Here is a 21,126-nt window from a genome sequence, read left to right on the forward strand (position 1 = left end):
AAGGAATCTACTTCTGGAAAAAAGAAATGTAGTTTTCATTCAGCTATATACTTGGTGGCTATGAATGGATTCTGACAGGAGAGGTAAACTGATATGTTAAATTCTTACTGTATACAAACTATTTTTAGGTGTAAACAAACTACACAAATTCAACAAAGTATATTTAGGTTATTGTCATACATTTATTTGATTCACTGTCACTGTTTTATAAATGATGGCTCTGAGACTCAGAGTAGTTACTAACAACCTACGTAAGGTCACACTAACATCATCTACAGTTCTAACTATTGCTGGTAATTTTACAGATAATCATAAGGGTTGATTAGACCCTTATGACATTAAATATTTTTTAAAGAATACTATGTAAGTAAATTGGGTACTTCTTACTGCACCCAACAAAATGGGTACTTCTTATTGCACCCAACAAAATGGCGCACGATATCAGGATGTCCCGCTATTAGCAATGCTGAGTTTGATTATTTGGTTAACATAGTAACTGCAGGGTTTCTCCAGTGTAAAGTTAAATATTTTTTCCCCTTGTGATTAGTAAGTAATCTGTAGTACAATGTGAACAGTTCAGCAACTTATCACCTAGTGTTTTAGCCTCCATGCCTGAATTTAATTTTACATATTATGTTGGGGGTTGTGAAATGGTGAATGTCAATCCTCTATATTTATTAGCTTGTACTCTTCTTTTTTTTTATAAATTTATTTTATTTATTTATTTTTGGCTGCGTTGGGTCTTCATTGCTGCGTGTGGCCTTTCTCTAGTTGCAGCAAGCGGGGGCTACTCTTCGTTGCAGTGCGCGGGCTTCTCATTGCAGCGGCTTCTCTTGTTGCGGAGCACGGGCTCTAGGCACGCAGGCTTCAGGAGTTGTGGCACACGGGCTCTAGAGCACAGCCTCAGCAGTTGTGGCACATGGCCTCAGTAGTTGTGGCTCGCAGGCTCAGTAGTTGTGGCACGCGGGCCCTAGAGCACAGGCTCAGTAGTTGTGGAGCACGGGCTTAGTAGCTCCGCGGCATGTGGGAACCTCCCAGACCAGGGCTTGAACCCGTGTCCCCTGCATTGGCAGGCGGATTCTTAACCACTGCACCACCACAGAAGCCCTTGTACTCTTCTTTTCTAAAAAAAAAAAGAGCTTTACTCTCTCTCTCTACCACCTTTTGTTTACTATCACTAGAGATTAATTGACTTTTTAAAATTCAATGTAGTGCAATTACAATTATTTGTCTGATGTTCAAATTACCCCAAATTTGGCCAGTAGGGCCTCTTCCACCTTGCTCTTTGTATCCTTTTGGCAAGACCCCATTAGTCTTTGAGGACTTCCTTGTTTTAGGCTGACTTTATCCTTTACCTGCCACAGGTTGGAACCAGTAATTCTACTAAGCTCCTTTTAGAGAGAACTGTATTTAAATTAGGATTTGGGTTTTAACAATGCACACTGCTGAAGTGGTATAACCTTTACAATAGACAATTGGCAATATCAATCAAACTTTTTTAATACTTATAATTCTCTGATTCATATCCTACAGATGTATTACATAATGCACAAAGATTATACAAAGATAGATGTACAAGGACATTCACTGCAATATGTTATAGCAAAAACAAAAAACATCTTCCACAGATAAGAATCCATTACATTATGGTATGCATAGTACACAGCTATTAAAAAGAAAGAACTAGAGGACTTCCCAGGTGGTGCAGTGGTTAAGAGTCTGCCTGCCAATGCAGGGGGCACAGGTCCGAGCCCTGGTCTGGAAATATCCCACATGCCGTGGAGCAACTAAGCCCGTGCGCCACAACTACTGAGCCTGAGCTCTAGAGCCCGCATGCCACAACTACTGAAGCCTGAGCGCCTAGAGTCCATGCTCCACAGCAAAGAGAAGCCACCGCAATGAGAAGCCCACACACCACAACAAAAAGTAGCCCCACTTGCCACAACTAGAGAAAGCCAGTGAGCAGCAATAAAGACCCAATGCAGCCAAAAATAAATAAATGAATAAATAAATTTATTAAAAAATTTAAAAAAAGAAATAACTAGATCTACCTGTAGAAATAGATGTCCATGGTGAGAAAAGCAAGTTCCAGAAAGATATTTATAGTGTTTTCTATTTTTATAAAAATGACCCCCCCTCAAAGCTCCCTATATGTATTTGTACTGTAATGTGAACCTAAAGAATGATGTGGAGAGAGATCAGGCTATTAAAAAAAAGGAGAGGAAAACAAAAGCAAAGATGAGGGTGTAAAAAGATTGGAATGAGAAAATTTAAAAAGGAAAGAAATAATCAAACAAAACAAAAAGGTATGAAGTTCCTCTCCTCTCATCCTGGTTCTCACAGTCACCCCTTAGGGGCTTCTCTTATGTCTTTCCAGATACTATCTATGAATATTTAAGATAGATAGATGTTGGGTTGGCCAAAAAGTTCCTTCGGTTTTTAAGTAAAAATAACAGACACATTTTTCATTTTCACCAAGAACTTTATTGAACAACGTATTCACCCTTTTGTTCCACTACCTTCTGCCATTTTTCAGGCAACTTCATAATTCCCTCTTCCCAAAACTTTTTATATTTTTGAGCAAAGAACTGTTCCAGGTGCCTTTTACAGTATTCCAGGGAAAGGAAATGATTTCCATTAAGAGAATTTTGTAAAGACCAAAATAAATGGAAATCCAAAGGTGCAATGTCTGGTGAATATGGCGGATGAATCAGAACTTCCCAGCCAAGCTGTACAATTTTTGCCTGGTCATCAAAGAAACATGAGGTCTTGCGTTATCCTGATGGAAGATTATGCATCTTCTCTTGACTGATTCTGGACACTTTTCATCAAGTGCTGCTTTCAGTTGGTCTACTTGGGAGAAGTACCTGTTGGGATTAATCATTTGGTTTTCTGGAAGGAGCTCATCATAGAGGACTCCCTTCCAATCCCACCATATACACAACATCACCTTCTTTGGTTGAAGACCGGCCTTTGGTGTGGTTGGTGGTGGTTCATTTCACTTGCCCCACAACCTCATCTATACCACATTATTGTACAGCATTCACTTTTCATCACCCATTACAATTTGTTTTAAAAACAGAAACTTTGTTACGTTTCAGTAGAGAATCGCGTGAGGAAATATGGTCAAGGAGGTTTTTCTCACTTAACTTATGTGGAACCCAAACTTCAAAGTGATTAACATAACCAAGTTATTGCAAATGATTTTCAACGTTTGACTTGGATATTTTGAGTATGTTGGCTATCTCCTGCACGGTATAAAGTTGATTGTTCTCAATTAATGTCTCAGTTTGATCGCTATCGACCTCAACTGGTCTACCCGACCATGGAGCATCGTCCAGTAAGAAATCTCCAGCATGAAACTTTGCAAACCACTTTTGACACGTTCGATCAGTCACAGAACCTTCTCCATACACTACCCAACTCTCTTTTTGCGTTTCAGTTGCATTTTTACCTGTCTTGAAATAATGAAGCATAATATGCTGAAAATGTTGCTTTTTTCTCCCATCTTCAATTTAATAATGGCTATACAAAAATTCACCAATTTTGATTTTTTTTAATGCATGCTGATATGACAACTGTCACATTACAATCTAACAAAATTGCTTCGAATGAAGTTAAAGACAACTAAGCCCTACCAGAGCCATCTTATGGAAAAACCGAATGAACCTTTTGGCCAACCCGATAGATAGATAGATAGATAGATAGATAGATAGATAGATCTCAAACATATACATTGTTGTCTGTTTTACACATATGGGATCATACTATATATACTACTGTGTAGCTTTTCTCAAATTTTACTTTTTAAAGTTTATTTCTTTGAAGTATAACCGATTTACAATGTTAGTCTCTACTGTATAGCAAAGCGATTCTGTCATATATATATTCTTTTCCATTATGGTTTATTACAGGATATTGAATATAGTTCCCTGTGCTATACAATAGGACCTTGTAGTCCATCCTATATATAATAGTTTGCACCTGCTAATCCCAAACTCCCAATCCTTCCCTCCCCCACACCCCTCCCCCTTGGCAACCACAAGTCTGTTCTCTATGTCTGTGAGTCTGTTTCTGTTTCATAGATAAGTTTGTGTCATATTTTAGATTCCACATGTAAGTGATATCATATGGTATTTGTCTCTTTCTGACTTACTTCACTTAGTATGATAATCTCTAGGTCCGTCCATGTTGCTTCAAGTGGCATTATTGCATTCTTTTTTATGGCTGAGTAGTATTCCATAGTATATGTGTACCACATCTTCTTTATCCATTCATCTGTTGATGGACATTTAGGCTGCTTCTATGTCTCTGCTACTGTAAATAGTGCTGCTATGAACACTGGGGTGCATGTATCTTCTTGAATTATAGTTTTCTCTGGATATACGCCCAGGAATGGGATTGCAGGATCATATGGCAACTCTATTTTTAGCTTTTTGAGGAACCTCCATACTGTTTTCCATAGTGGCTGCATCAATTTACATTCCCACCAACAGTGTAGGAGGGTTTCCTTTTCTCTATACCCTCTCCAGTATTTGCTATTTGTAGACTTTTCAATGCTGGCCATTCTGACTGGTGTGAGGTGGTACCTCATTATAGTTTTTTGTTTTTTGTTTTTTTTTTGTCGTACGCGGGCCTCTCACTGTTGTGGCCTCTCCTGTTGCAGAGCACAGGCTCCAGACGTGCAGGCTTAGCGGCCATGGCTCACGGGCCCAGCTGCTCTGCGGCATGTGGGATCTTCCCAGACCGGGCCACGAACCTGTGTCCCCTGCATCGGCAGGCAGACTCTCAACCACTACGCCACCAGGGAAGCCCTGTATGTCTTTTTGGAGAAATGTCTATTTAGCTCATTTGCCCATTTTTCAATTGGGTTGTTCTTTTGTTGTTGACTTGTATGAGCTGTTTGAATATTTTGGAAATCAAGCCCTTGTGGGTTGCCTCATTTGCAAATACTTTCTCCCAGTCTGTAGGTTTGTCTTTTCATTTTGTTTATGATTTCCTTTGCTGTACAAAAGCTTGTAAGTTTGATTAGGTCTCATTTGTTTATTTTTGCTTTTATTTCTATTGCCCTGGGAGACTGACCAAAGAAAACACTGGTATGATTTATGTCAGAGAATGTTTTGCCTATGTTCTCTTCTAAGAGTATTATGGTGTCACATCTTATATTTAAGTCTTTAAGCCGTAAAATTTAAATTTTATATGTTAGATTTTCCATATTGATACATATACACTACCTCCTCTTACACAACTGTATAATAGTCAGTGTTACTTTTATAATTACAAAAGCTAAGGGATTTTTTAAAAAGCTTAAAAGTACAAGGAAGTACAAAGGTATCCAACTATGAGTAACACTTATTGCTACAGACAGATTACAGTCTTTTCTACAGTGGTAGAAAATTTATCATTGATATAAGCAAAATTCATTGATATGGGAATTACTAAGGCAAAACACAAATTTTAGTGGAAGATTAGTATGAGAGAGGAAAGTATAACCATACATAATTGTAGAATAGTTCATATTGGATGTGCAACATGCAGCAAATTTCATGAGCAAGCTAATATACCCAAATAACTTAAGCATTTCCACTACATTTTAACATCTTAGTAAAATTTCTCATAGAGATGATATAGTTTTGAAAATTCAGTTTATCAACAATAGATATCGTATGTTCTGGAGTTAGAGACCTGGGACAGAATGGCAATTTCACCATTTACTGGCTATGTTACAAGTCATTTAAACTGTTTAAGCGTCAACATCTTGGTTTTTTTGTTTTTTGCTTTTGGTCCCGCCTCGAGGCTTGCGGGATCTTAGTTCCCCGACCAGGGATTAAACCTGGGCCCTGGCAGTAAAAGCACGGGGTCCTAACCACTGGACCTCCAGGGGATTCCCTCCTCAGCTTTGAGATGACAAAAAATGTCCAGACCTCACAGAGCTGTCATGATGATTAAGTCAGATGATGCAAATGTTTACACATATTAAGCTCTTAATAAATGGTAACTATTATTATTAATAATACATCTAGCACCTTGCCAAGTACTTGCACAATGCAGAAGAAATACAAGATGATTAGTGGTTGCTTAGGGTTTGGTAGGATGTGGGGATGGGGGTGATAGCTACAGAATATGAGGTTTCTTTCTTTCTTTTTTTAAAATAGACCTTATGTTTTAGATCACCTTTAGGGTCACAGCAAAACTGAGCATGAAGTACAGTGTTCCTACATATCCCCTTACCACACACACGCATAGCCTCCCTCCAACCTCCATTATTAACGTTTGTTACCATCTATGAACCTACACTGACAATTCATTACCACCTAAAGTCCACATTTTACATTTAGGGTCTTTCCTGGTGTTTTACATTCTATAGGTTTTGACAAATATGTAATGACATGTATACACCACTACAGTATCGTATGGAATATGAAGTAGTTTTATTGCCCTAAAAATCCTCTGTGCTCTACCTATTTGGTTTCTTTTTGAGGTGATGTAGATGTTTTAAAATTGACTATAGTAACGGTTGTACATATCTGTAAATATACTAAAAGCCACTGAATTGTACACTTTAAATGGGTGAATTTTATGGTATATGAACTATATCTCAATAAATCTGCCCCCACCAAGAAACACTAAACAAGAAATTATAGTCTTACTGGGAAGATTAAAAAGAAACCTGAAAAAGATAATGACAAACAGAATATGATTTAAGTCAGTCTCTAGTAAAAGCTTTAGTAGTTCTTAGAGTGTTGGAAATGCAAATTTTTGGACCCTATTCCAGACCTACTGAATCAGAAACTCTGAGAAGTTTATTTTTAACAAGGCCTTATGGAGATTTTGATGCTTGTTAAGGTTTGAGTACCATAGCTATATGAGCAGTGCTTCTCAAGATTTAACGTGCATACAAATCACTTAGTGATCATATTAAAATGGAGATTCTGATTCAGTTGGCCTGGGTGGAATGTGGGATTCTGCATGTCTAACAAGCTCCCAGGTGATCCTGATGCTGCTGCTCTATGGGCCCAATCTTGAGCAGCAAAAGCTATATGGGAACAAGAGCACAGTCATCCCTCAGTATCTGAGGGAGACTGGTTCCAGGACAGATAACAAAACCCAGGTATGCTCAAATCCCATAGATTTGATTCCACACAAATTCAACAAATTGTAGATCATAAACAACGTATATGTATTGAAAAAAATCCAAGTATAAGTGGACCCGCGCAGTTTAAACCCATGTTGTTCAAGGGCCAACTGTAGTAGAAACCACATCACTGTGGGCCAGTTAGGTTGGGAAGCACAGAGGCCTGAAGCTCAAGTGTCCCTTTAAACATTACAAGTACCAAATCAGGAAAGACCTGTGGTCTACCTGCGCTAGTATTAGATCATCTGACAAAGACCCTACGGTGGATGGACAGGATACCTTCCTTTATATTTTTCAAGTTAGAAACATGCTTCAAGACATCTGAATTTTCCTTTGTAATCAATTGTGGTCTTTATGTGGTCTTCTATGACTTTACTCAACCCTTAAAAAATATCTGTTTATATTTTCAACTAATAATGAAAATATTCTCTTAGTAAAAAGCTTAATATCAAGAGCTTGAAGGGATTTAGGGATATCTAGTCCCTTCATTTCACAGCTCAAACAGGTCCAAAATGATCAAAATGAAGTCTCAGGGGCCAGATTAGAATTGAGCTCTCTAAAACCCAGACCAGCAGTCTTTCAGCTCTGCTATCACTTCAAGTTCCCTTATGCAGCTAGATCTGCCAGCACCCCTTAGTACCCAATCATCACCCTCCAGTTTTAATATTGGTCATACATATCTCTGCATTAGCTGTTAACTTCCTCTCTGCTGTGATTCTGGGCATGGGTCTCCTACCACCACTCAAATTCCTCTAATACCCAATTAGTTCCTCCCACACCCTAAACATACCAAACTCTAACTCCTTTCCTTACCCTCTTCCAAGTACCCCCACTTCTAGGACTCTAGAGTTTCATGGAATTCCTTTCCCTATGACAAATGCTCCTTACTGCTCACCCCAAATCCTGCCTCTTAATGGCAGTTCCTACAACCACTGGCGGTGGAATCAAGTGCTCTTCATGGCCATCAAATCTTTATATTCCACATCTTGCTTGATCCTCACACGCAAGGGAAGCAAGTTTACTAGCCCACAGTGTGAAGTAGTACTTCCTGTTTTTCCGATTCAAATATACCTCACATAAAAATTCATCGGATGTCTGTTGTTTGTGAACATTTCCAAATTTACTTTACCCAGATCACTTGACTTCAGTCTTATTCCATATCATCTTCTTTTTAAATCAATGTTTAAGTCTATCTTAATGTCAGAGTTGCCTATTCTTTTGCTCATTTTTCTCCTAAATAATTTTTGGTATGATAAGTGCCAAATGATTACTCAAAGTCTAAAAACACCTCAACTGTAATGGAGTACACTATACTCACATCCTTGCAGGTGTCCTATTTCCTCATTTTCCCAAACCAATCAGAGCTTAAACAATAGGACATATATAAAGAGCTTTATTTCATCAGTGTACTTTCACTGAGTCAGTCTTGCACTGACCTTCACGTCCCTGTCTCTTGAGGCTATATCTATGCTTTATACTCCAGTCTCTTGGTAGTCCCAAGCATGGGCATTTGTATTCCTGGCCTCTGTTCAAACGGCCTCCTGATGCTGACTCACCAGCCCAATATTAACCTAGGAAACAGGCCTTTCTACTCCTGTCCAAGCTAATAGCACAGTTCAATTCTGCTGTGACTTTGTTTCACAGGTTTAGTTTGCCTTCTACTCTTCTTTCTCCTTCAAAAGGTATCTACCAGCACTGGATCTACTTTCCAAATTTAAGTCTTCACACATTCCTTTTGAAAATAAAAATTCTTTAGCTAAAAATTTATCTAATATACTACCCCCTACCCTGAATCCACGCCATACTTTGGGTCTGCCAGGACTCTGTATCTTGGCCCATTTTCACCTCATCATGATGGAGCTCTGACTAATACAATGCTAACTTTTACCTACGTATATATTTAATTCCCTTTAAAAGCCTTAAAAGATTAGTCAAGCATGGCTCTTCTTTTTTCTTAGAGATTATGGTGAGTAATCTGGGCAACAATTTCTTACCCTTTATTATAAATCAGTGCTTCTTGAATTTAATGTTCTGTTAAAATCAGATTCTGATCCAGCAGGTCTTAGGAGGAGCCCATGATTATACATTTCTAACAAGCTTCCAAGTGATGCTCTGATGTTGGTCTGCAGAGTACATGGTTATAGACTTCATCATGAATAGCAGTGAAACTCATCAGATTTCCAGACATTACTCGGGTTCTCCTAGGAATTTTCTTAAGAGGTGAAAGTCGCACTGTACCTGCAGTATGCTGGTATAGCCAACGTTCATGTATTGGCCAGCAGTTCCCCCATTTCACCCATAAGTTCACTCAAAACTCTTCAGCATTTGTATCACTGGGTCCCAGCTTCCCCACCCACCTCCACAGTCAATTAAACATGGTTCACATTATTCATATTGTTATCCATTAGATATACTTAATCCTTTGGTTTCAAGGGACAATGTGTGAATATGATGAACTCTCTCTCCAATGAACCCCCCTTACAATCTTTCTTCATAAAATCTACAAATTAAACTACTCCTCTATCTTTAGATACCAAATATGAGGGCTAGGGGTTTGGGGCAAGTTTTGCTAATAAACAGAATTTATTTAAAATGAGAACTAGCAATTTTAAAAAAAATTATTTCTAAACCAGAAGGTAAAAAGTTAAAATGTAATCACTGAGTGCTAGATGCCAAAGAGTAATAGTCATCTACCCATTACCCTTATTTCATAGCAATGTAGGAGGTATCCTTTTCTTTACAAATATCTTTCTCCTTACACAGATTGAGTTTTAAGTCAATAGCAATACATTAAGAGTTGAAAGCAGCCTCTACAAGAAAGGCAGAATTGGGGTTATATGTCTGAATGACACATGTTCCAAAGCCAGGTCTAAATAACTTCCAGATTCACTATTCACTATTATATTTTCTATGCCTCTTTCCTCACTAATAAGTTAGATAATCAAGACAATCTATGTTCTTTCTACTCCTACTTCCAATATTCAAGGTTTATGGAAACCATGCACTGAAACTGACTAGACTCAGACCCTCAGAGATGAAGTGAAATCTTGATTACTTAATTAGTGGCTCAGTGGGAGCTAGGGCACCAAACAGGGATTTATAGAGAATCAGAGGAGTCTGTGGGACATGAGGAAAGTAGATCCCCAGGATCATTCCTTACACTTGGAGAATCTGGGGCATGTAACAGGCTAAGATGTACTAGGGTGGAGGGAAGAGACAAGGTAACCATTCTTCATTCAGTACTCTGCAAACTATGAGGTGCTAAGGGAGACAGCAGAGAATGAGTCAGGTAGCTTCTCCTTCATGGGGCCTATATTCTACGTTACCTAGATCCAGCCTTCTCCCTGGGTTTCCTTAAGTAATCTTATTACTTAACTATTATAGAATTTACGATTTACACTAGAATTCATAAACTCAAATGCGTAAAAGGCCAGGCAGGTAAATAAGAGTTGATTTAAGACCACAGGACGTGGTAACATTTGGCAAATTCTGGCCTAAAGGCAATGAAATTTTTGAAAAAAAATTTAGTATCTTGGGGTAAGAATCCATACCTGGAGACTTTATGGTCTAGATTTCTGTAAACAGAACCAATTTCAGGTAAATTTTTAACAAAGACAAATATTAAATATATAATAAACATGACTTCTATCTTTAAACCTTTTTTCATGAAAATAAATTCACAAATTTTTCCAATCAGTCTTGTGATCTATTTTTGATCAAAAAAAAAAAAAACCACTTAGTGGAAATGTATAAACAAATGTCTTAGAAACTCTGGGTTCTAGTCCTCTTTTTCATGACTTTCTATCTGGTCTAGGACAAATTGTAATCTTCCTGAAACTTCTCTCAGGATCATTTTGAGATTCTAAGGAGATGTATGTTTAGGTGTTGTATTTTGAGAAGGAGATAACACAGCAATTAGTGACTTAAAAATTGGACAATGGGATGCAGAATCCACAGAGACAGCTCTGATTGTGAAGAATCTGACAGTTAAAGGAGGAATGTGACATAACCAGCATGTCTAAGCTTGGGCTTAGACATGTACCTCAGACTAGGTGGTTTAAACAACAGAAATTTATTTTTCACAGCCTGGAGCCTAGAAGTTTCAAGGTGCCAGCATGGTCCAGTTCTAGTAAGGGCTCTCTTCCTGGCTTGTAGAGAGCCACCTTTTCACTGTGTCCTCACATGGTTGTGGGGGGCAGAGGGAGAGAGAGCAAGGCAATAATCCCATTGTAAGGGCCCCACCCTGATAACCTCATCTAAACCTAATTATCCTCAAAGGTCCAGTCAATCTCCAAATACCATCACACTGGGAGTTAGGGCTTCAACATGAGAATTCAGAGGCACACAATTCAGTTCACAGCATTTCTCCCCTGGCTCCCAAAATTCATATCCTTCTCACATGCAAAATATTTATATTCATTCCATCCCACAGCCCTAAAAGTCTTAATTCATTCCAGCATCAACTCTAAAAAGTCCAAAAGCTCATCTAAATGTCGTCTAAATCTGATATGGGTGAGATGCAAGATTCTTCATGAGGTAAGATTCCTCTCCAGCTGTGAACCTGTAAAACCAGACAAGTTATGTGCTTCCAAAATATAATGGTGGGACAGGTATAGGATAGACATTCCCATTCCAAAAGAAGAAATCAGAAGGAAGAAAGGGATGAGGGGACCCAAGGAAGTCAAAAACCTAGTAAGACATAGATCTTAAGGCTCAAGAAGTATCCTTTTTGGCTCTATGTCCCACTTTCCAGGCCCACTGGGGAGGAAGTGTCACCCCCATGGCTCTGTGGGGTAGCCTTTGGTTCTGTGGGATACCACCCCCAAGGCTCCTGGTAGAGGCCAAAAGGCTTGTTGAAACTGAAGTTGTGGCCCTGATGATCTCTGAATCACCTTTGGGGGTCATTTATCCCTCTTCTTGAAGAATAATGCACGTTCACAGCCTAATAGCTCTATCATCCCATCCTGTCAGATCCAAAAGGTCCAACAGCCTTTCTTCATTTCATCCTGTCTCCTTCCCCCGGAGTTAAAAGTGGCAGTGTTTTTGCTCATAGAATCCCATAAGCTACTTATCAAGTGATTGTTCAGCCACACTCTTAGTGTTCTTTCCAGAACAAACTTTCTCTCTTTTTTTTTTTTTTTTTTTTTGCAACATGGATAGGCTGAGAATTTTCCAAATCTTCAAATTCTGGTTCCTTTTTGCTTAACAATTCCTTCTTCAATTCCTCTCTCCCCTTTGCATTTCACTAAAAGCAGTTAGAAAGAACCAAGCTGCTCCTCCAATGCTTTGCTTAGAAATCTCCTCAGCTAAATATATTTCACTGCTTACAATTCTTCCTTCCACACAACACTAGAACATAGTTCAGCCAAGTTCTTTACCATTTTATGACAAGAATTGCCTTTCCTCTAGTTTCCAATAAACTGTTCCGCATTTCCATCTGCGTTCTCACCAGAATCACCTTTAATGTTCATATTTCTAGCCTCTACCCATTACCCAGTTACAAAGCTGCTTCCACATGTTTAGGTATTTGTTACCACAGAACCCCACTCCTGGTACCAAAATCTTAGTCAGCTTGGGCTGCCATAAAAAAATACGATAGGGAGAGGGGGAGGGGGCAGGGAGAGCAAGCTCTCTGGTGTCTTTTCTCATAAGGGCACCAATCCCATCACAAGGGACCTACTCTCTGACCTCATCTAAACCTAATTATCAATATCTCCCAAAGGCCCCATCTCCAAATACCATCAATACTGGGGGTTAGTGCTTCAAGATATGGATTTTGGGAGGACATGATTCAGTCCATAGTACAGTAGCTCAGCATGTCTCTGATAGGTTGGGTAGCAGAACACTACTAGTTTCTGCAGGAGGTTGAGGCAGGAGGACAGAAGAGAAGGAATTAAAGAAGACTCTTTGAGTTGGTGTAGTATACCAAAGGAATGCAGATTTCAGTAAGAGATTTTCCTGTTGGGGATTCTGATTACCACTTCATTTTCATAAGCTCAAGATGTGGCTATATGACACTTCAAATTCTTTGAAGTAATGAAAACATGAATACAACTTTTATAAAAACATTATGAGAAAGACTCAGGATTCTTCAGAGAACTCTGAAGCAATTTTAGAAAACAGATCCAGGCTAAATTTCACTCATTGTCTTTGAAACAGAACCCTGTGACTGGGTCCGAATAACACTAAAATAAAGGTCTAACAGTTGGGGCTAGCGGTGGGAGTTGGACTAGGGAAGGACAAGTGTGATATGGAAATATGTCAAAGCCAAGAGAGAATTAATTACCCGCCAGGCACTCTTTTCATGTCTAGACTTAAATGTTTAATGGGTTTAGAAGTCATTAAAACAGCCAGATGTGCTGTAGTTTGTGTTCAAGATACACGGTAAGGTCACTCTGATGTGATGAGGACAAACAGAGTAGGGTAGGCTACATGATGTTGAAGGGGCTTTCCAATGCTAAATACTCTGCCTCTTCTACAAGGATGTGACTCTTTCTGGAGATTAAATGCTGCTTCTACATGAGGATGATGACCCTTATTTTTTCTTTTAATTTTTGGCTGCGTTGGGTCTTCGTTGATGCACATGGGCTTTCTCTAGTTGCGGTGAGGGGGGGCTACTCTTCGATGAGGTGTGAGGGCTTCTCATTGCAGTGGTTTCTCTTGTTGTGGAGCATGGGCTCTAGGTGCGCAGGCTTCAGTAGTTGCAGCACGCGGGCTCAGTAGTTGTGGCTCACGGGCTCTAGAGTGCAGGCTCAGTAGTTGTGGTGCACAGGCTTAGTTGCTCCGCGGCATGTGGGATCTTCCCAGGCCAGGGCTCGAATCCTTGTCCCCTACATTGGCAGGTGGATTCTTAACCACTGCGCCACCAGGGAAGCCCATGATGACCCTTTTCTAACATGACCAAGGGGAAAGAGGCTCAGTAGGGCCAGCTTCCAGAGACCAGAAAGAAGAAATGAAATGATTAAGCTGGCATCATTCATTCAAATGAACTCAGAGAGGCCACCTAGGGCTGTAAGAGTAGGGAAGAGGAGTAAACAAGGGCTTCAGGGAGAAAATGGTTAAAATAACAAAAAACTTAAAATAGTGGAGGAAAGGAACTAGGTATCTAGTAAACAGAAGGAAAGAGAGAGCTCCTGCTGAGAAAAAGGATACCAGATTTATTTGAGTTCCTCAGAAAAGGAAAGGAATGAGAAAGAGATCCTTTCATGAATTTAAAGGAAGAAAGAGTGTAGAAGAAAAAAATCCACTATGGAATCACTAAGAAATAGAAAATCAATAATACTAGTTAGCACTGAAAAAGATCTTCCCAATTTCGAAACATCTTGTCAGTGTATTCACAGTTACCAGCACAGCTCCTGGCATATAAGAGATACCACACTAAATATTTGTGGAGTGAAAGAATGCTACTGAGTCCTCACAACAACCCCGCAACCGGGGAATATAGAACTCAAGATTAACATGGTGAAATATGACAAAATATATATGTGCAATATAAAAAGAATAAAATCTAGAATATGGGAGAGACAGACTAGCTACAATTTAGAACACGGACAAACTTTAGACTTGTGAAGCACTTGAAATTACATGAAAATTTTGCTTCCATTTTTCTAGTGAGAGGCTTCAGAGCTTTTATTAAGAATTTCAATAAGAGTTTTTGAGCAATTGATGTATTATTAGGTTAATTATTAATTTGTGTTGAGAAAGGACAGGTGGGAATTTATACACACATGTATATATTCTTACAATTAGCTTAAGAAGTTCAAATGAAAATGAGTGCAAAAACACTCAAAAAATTTCATACCTAGGTTATAGTTTTATGTGTATTTACATACTACCTGAATTATCTTCTGGACACGTCTGATTACAAGGTAAACAACACCTCAAAGATTCAGACCAACACTGCCACGTTGCTATTCTCTTTATATCCTACTCCTCCCCCCGACCCACCTCAAGCAATTTTTACATACATTCTTCCTAATGCTGCCTAGCAAAGTTATGAATACAAGGAAGGCACTTAACCACTTCAGGCTTTGAGTTTGGTTTCTCAATAAATGTTAAAAACACTTTCATATTGAATATATTCACTGGTAGTAATCATTTAAACTGGAGAGTAAGCAAAATATACTCTTTCAGAGAAGTTACACATTCTAATGGAAAGAACTAGACAGGCATACACCATACCAATTCTGTATAAAGCTCATAAAAGTTTCCAACCTGAAACTCCCTAAGTGAAATTTACAAGAAACAAAAACTGAACACTGGCGTCCTTACCACCCATTCACTGAACCTTCTGCTTGGTGTTGAATTTTAAGACATTATTACTTTTCTCTAATTACGAAAACAAACTTGTGTACACATATTTGTTACTGTTACTTAACCGGCTCTCCTCCCCTTTAAACTAGGCAGAGAATTGAAACCCACTAAAACCCACTAAAAGAATTACACTTTGGTGTGTTCTTTAAGAAATTATTTTAAATTATTACTGTTACCAGAAAGCCCCAAAATGGAATCAAATGAGCCCTAAGGCGAAACAGAAACTAGAGAAAGAAAAAAATCTGTATGAGAGCAATTAAACTAAAGCGCAGTCCTTGAACCGCTAAACATCCAGGGATCGCGTATACGTTTTTTCCTTCTTTCGGGGTTGGGGGTAGTGCGGGTTAAGCAGCGGTAAGAAAGACTGGACAATAAAATTCAGAGGTCAATTCAAAACGCCTGGAACAGTGAAACTACAGAGGAGAAGCACCAAAGTCCGAGTCGTATTAGGGGCTCGGCAGGTAGCTTTCTCGGGGGTAGGTACCGGGACTTCAAAGGACGGGAATGGGGGCTGGACCAAAAGGGAGTAGTGGGACAGGGATGGGTATGAAAGCAAAAACCCAGAGCAGGCCGCGTAGGCGCGGGAGAGGGCAGGCCGGCAGGGAGCCAGTGGGGGTGAGGCGGCAGCAGCAGCAGCGGCGGCGGAAGGTGGGGGGCCCGGCCCCGCCCCGGGGAGGCCCGAGCGCCCGCCCGTCCCCCTTACCAGAGGGAGCAGGAAGCCCCACAGCAGGGCGGCGGCGGCGGGGGTCAGCGGTTGCTGCAGCCCCATCAGACTGCCTGGTGAGCGCCCGGCGGCGCGAGGCGGGGCGGGTTCCGGGGTCCCCTCGCGGCGCTGCTTCGGTGGCTGGGCCCGACAGGGGCGGGCAGCGGGGTTGGGTTGGGGCCGCCGCGGCTGCTGGAGCCGCCACTGCAGCGCAGACTTCCTCTTCCGGCCCCGCCCGGAGGCCGCGGAAATCCCCACGGGGCAAGTGGAGGCTGGGTCAGCGCGCGCCGCCCGCCGGGCTCTCTCAGGCTCCCGGCGCTGGCGAGCACCGGCAGCGGGTCTGGGCGTGTCTCTTTACAGCTGCGTGACCTGAACTGTTCCCCGGTCCGGGCAGGCGAAGGGACTTTTTCAAGCCCTCCTTCTTCCTAGAAGCGGCGGAGCGCCTGTTCAGTTCCCCACCAACTACCCAGGTGCTCGAGCCAAAAACCTACATGCTCTGAGTCTTAATTCACCTGCTCATCAGCCGTCCTAGGCTCTCTCACATGTATGTCCCCCAAACGCCCACCTTCTCCTAAACCGCAGTGACCACCCCCAGACCACCGTTGCTTCTCTCCTCCAAACTGGTTTCCGTTTCCACTCCCCACAGCCCATTATCCACACAGCTGTCCTGGAGAGATCTTTTTGAAAATGTAAATCAGATCATGTCACTCCCAACCACACTTAGAATAAAATCAAAGCTCTACTCCGGGACTTCCCTGGTGTCCCAGTGGTTAAGAATCCACCTGCCAATGCAGGGGACAGGGGTTCGAGCCCTGGTCCCAGAAGATCCCACAAGCCATGGAGCTACTGAAGCCCACGCGCCTAGAGCCCGTGCTCTGCAACAAGAGAAGCCACCGCAATGAGAAGCCTGCCACTGCAACAAAAACCCAACACAGCCATAAATAAATAAATTTATTTTTTAAAAAAAAAACGGAACACTCTACTCTGGAGGACAAAGTTTATATAACATGGTCCGTGCCTGCTTCTCTGACCCCATCTTCACTGTTTTCCCACGCTCGTTTCAAGCCACATGGGCCGCCTTCGGTTCTTCCGGCCTTTGTACTGGTAGTCCTCCCTGCTGGAACGCTCCTCTCTCTGAATACGTGGCACGCTGGCATTCACTTATCAGCTTAAATGTCACTTCCTCAGAGGGAACTTATTTATTTACTTTTTAAGTTAATTAATTAATTAATTTTGGGCTGCATTGGGTCTTCGTTGCTGCGTGTGGGCTTTCTCTAGTTGCAGTGAGCAGGGGTTACTCTTTGTTGTGGTGCGTGGGCTTCTCATTGCGGTGGCTTCTCTTGTTGCAGAACTCGGGCTCTAGGTGCGCGGGCTTCAGTAGTTGTGGCACATAGACTCAGTAGTTGTGGCTCACGGGCTCTAGAGCGCAGGCCCAGTAGTTGTGGCACACAAGCTTAGTTGCCCCACAGCATGTGGGATCTTCCCAGACCAGGGCTTGAACCCGTGGCCCCTGCATTTGCAGGCGGATTCTCAACCACTGCGCCACCAGGGAAGTCCCGAGGGAACTTACTGACATACCCAATCTAAAGTAGCCACCCAGTCACTTTCATATCACATGATTTAATTCTCTGCACAGCACTTTTCACTCTTACTTATTTATCTCATCGTTTATTTATGATGTAGATTCCCACTTGATAGAAAGGTGTATCTTTGCTTTGGTCACTGTGTATCCATTACAACATTTGGCTTAAATTTGGTCCTCAAATATTTGTTGGATGAATATTCAATACCAAACACTGAATAGAATGCTGTCCCTGCCATCCCACAGCTCATGGTTTAGTGAAGGACATAGATGTGTGAGCAAACAGTTCAGGGTGAGTAGTGACCCTTTTGTTTGCACAAGATGCTATGGGAGTATCAAAGGGACATTTTAAAGGGGTGCCAGGAAAAATTTCAACCTAAGCTGATTCTAGAAGGCTGAGTTAATTTTAGCCAGGCAATGGGTAGGAGAAGGGGGAGACTTCCAGGAAGAATGAACCATTAGTGTCAAAGCCAAAGGTGACATTGGAGGAACTGCAAAACTTGGGCTTGGCTGAAGTTATGAGTGATGATAGATGAAGTGAGAGAAGAAGGCAGAGGCCAAATCACAAATAGATAGGGGTATCCTGCTTGGAACTTTAGGCTTCGTCTAGTTGGTGATGGAAAGCACAGTGACAGACAATTTTTGTTTTAGAAAGCCCTCTGTGATGGCAGGAGTGGTGGCAGATGGATTGAAACAGGGCAAGAGTAGAAGCCAGGAGACCTATTGGACAACAGTAGTAACCTAACCCAGGCAGGGATAGTGAGGGCCTGAACTGAGACAGTGGCAGAAGAAATGGAAAGGAGGAGGAGGTGGTGGATCTGAAAATTCGTAGCAGAATTTGGTATAACTGAGGGTACATGAGAGATGAAGGAGAGGGATGATTCCCAGGATCCTGCCCTGGGCCCTTTATTGAGATGATCATCCCAGGAGATGGAGGAGGTGGGGGATGGGTGAGGAAGAGGAAAGAATTTTGGACTTGAGTTTGAAATGTTTGTGGGACATCCAATTGCAAATGTCTGTAGGTTGATGGCTAAGTGGGTTGGTCTGAAACTTAGTGGCACAATGAGACCAGAACTCAGGTCTCCTGCCTGTCAGTCCGAGACTCTTTTCACATTTTCTAGCTGCCTAGGGCAAGCCAGATTTCCCTTTTGTAAAATGACTGTGATTAGATGACTTCATCTCTAAATATTCCCTTCTGTCCATAATGGTCCTTCGCCTAGTGAATCTCCAAGGTGGCTCATGAAGCTGAAGATCTCTGGTTTTCCTGTCTAGAGTTATGCCCATTTTTTCTTCCCCTCAGTCGGAGAAAATTTTGTACCTGCAGTCAAAGAACCTGTGTTATAGGCTAGTTCCTTGTGCAGTCTCTCTTTGCCTGCTTTAGTTTTCTCAGCTGAAAAATATGGAGAGTAATACCTGTTCTGCCTGTCTCAGATGAGTATTGTAAAAATTACATGACTTGTAATTTGGGTATAATTACTCTGAAAATTTTTTAACAAAGAAAAAGAGGGAGAGGAGAGGAAAAACAGAAGGCTGTGTTATTGCTGTAGTCCAGTGTCAGCACTGTTTGTCATAATTCTTCTGCCAGAATTTTTCTTCTTGGTCAAAGTCCCTGTGCATGATGAAGGAAAATGGGAGGGTTAATGGAATATTGAAAAGATTCTTATTTCATGACTTTACTGTTGGAATGGCTGTTAAAGGATATTTGGAGTATACCTCTATTACACAAGAATTTCCCTGGAAGTATTAGGTAGGATAAAATTTACCTGCATAATTTTTAGTCGATATTTTTCTTCTCTAAATAAGCTATGTATAAAAACCCAATTATGGAAAATAACTATCATTAAAGATTGTTTTAATTTCTAAATATATTTAGTTAATGGAATTTTTTCCCCAATGATAAAAGATAGAATGTTATTGGTTGTCAGAACCTTTCTATAGTCTAAGAAATGGTCAAGAACTATTGGCTTCATTTTACAAATGTGTTAGATGACAGCAGCAGAGGAGGAGCTAAAACTCAGTCTCCTACCTTAGTACACTAACAGTAAGTAAACCTGTTGTTTGCTGGTACTTCCACAGTGTTTTTTACTCAGAGGACATTGATGAAGTGTTGGTAATGAGCCCTAAAGACTTTCTTGGGCAATCTAGATCATTACTTTAGTATAGAGCAGTGATTCTTAGTCTTGATTATTTATTAGAGTCACATAGGAGAGCTTAAAGGATACTGATGCCTGGGTCCCACTACTCCCCTTTCCCCATGCAGATCCTAAATTTAATTGGTCTGGATGTAGCCTGTGTATCATAATTTTTAAGGCTCCTCAGGTGATTCTAATATGCAACCGAGGTTGAGAAAGTGGCTTAATCAGTGATTTTTAAAATGTGGCCTTGTGGACCAGCAGTATTGACACCACCTGGGAACTGTGAGCACTGCAAATTCCTCCAGACCTATAGAATCAGAAACTCTGGTTCTTCTGACTATAGAATCAGAAGCAAAAGCAATTTGTGTTTTAATAAGCCCCCTAAGCAATTCTGATGCGTGCTAAAGTTTGAGAACTATTAGTTTCAGAGCAACATTCCTTAATTCTGCCTGCATATTAGAATCAGATGCAAAGTTAAAATAAAAAGCAAACCATTTGCTCCAACACTAATCAAACTGAAAGGAAAAACAGACAAATCCACAATTACAGTTAAAGATTTCAACTCTTCTCTTTCAATAATTGAAAGAATGAGTAGGCAGAAAATCAGTAAATACAGAAGACTTGATCAACATTATCAACCAATTTGACCTAATTGGCATTTATAGAACACGCCACCCAACTTATGCATGATACACATGATTTTCAAGTGTACGTGGGACCTTGACCAAAATAAACCATTTGGCCATAAAACAAGTCTCAATAAATTTAAAGTTTCCAAATCATACCAAGTATGTTCTTTGCCCACAACATAATTCAATTAGAAATTAATAACAGAAGGATACCTTGAAGATCTTCAAATAATTAGAAACCCAACACACTTTTCTAAATTACCCATGAACCAAAGAAGTCACAGGAATTAAAATATTTTGAATTGAAGGAAAATGCAAACATGACATGTCAAAAGTTGTGGGGTGCTTAAAAGAAATTTGTAGCACTTACAATAGAAAGGTATAAACATTTAAAATCAATGACCGGGACTTCCCTGGTGGCGCAGTGGTTAAGAACTCATCTGCCAATTCAGGGGACGTGGGTTTGAGCCCTGGTTGGGGAAGATCCCACATGCTGCAGAGCAACTAAGCCCATGTGCCACAACTACTGAGCCTGTGCTCTAGGGCCCCCGAGCCACAACTACTGAGCCCATGTGCCACAACTACTGAAGCCCACGCACCTAGAGCCCGTGCTCTGCAGCAAGACAAGC

At 40.8% G+C, this 21,126-nt stretch overlaps 1 protein-coding gene and 1 long non-coding RNA gene across 2 annotated transcripts in view; both read right to left on the bottom strand.

Annotated features, from left to right (window-relative positions):
• Positions 1-16,353, bottom strand: part of SPPL2A (signal peptide peptidase like 2A) — a 52,300-nt gene extending 35,947 nt beyond the window's left edge. The window contains exon 1 of the mRNA XM_027096687.1: positions 16,152-16,353. Within this exon, the coding sequence (XP_026952488.1) occupies positions 16,152-16,217 (66 nt within the window). The 5' untranslated portion in view covers positions 16,218-16,353. The remainder of the gene's footprint in view (positions 1-16,151) is intronic.
• A 1,313-nt stretch (positions 16,354-17,666) lies between these two features.
• LOC113614830 (uncharacterized) overlaps positions 17,667-21,126 on the bottom strand; it is a 105,019-nt gene continuing 101,559 nt past the window's right edge. Inside the window, exon 4 of the long non-coding RNA XR_003430742.1 lies at positions 17,667-19,342. This is a non-coding gene — a long non-coding RNA (uncharacterized LOC113614830). The remainder of the gene's footprint in view (positions 19,343-21,126) is intronic.

This window comes from Aethalodelphis obliquidens, unplaced genomic scaffold (genome assembly GCF_003676395.1).
Source record: "Aethalodelphis obliquidens isolate GAN/ISIS:26980383/991018 unplaced genomic scaffold, ASM367639v1 scaffold105, whole genome shotgun sequence".
Lineage (NCBI taxonomy): Eukaryota > Metazoa > Chordata > Mammalia > Artiodactyla > Delphinidae > Aethalodelphis > Aethalodelphis obliquidens.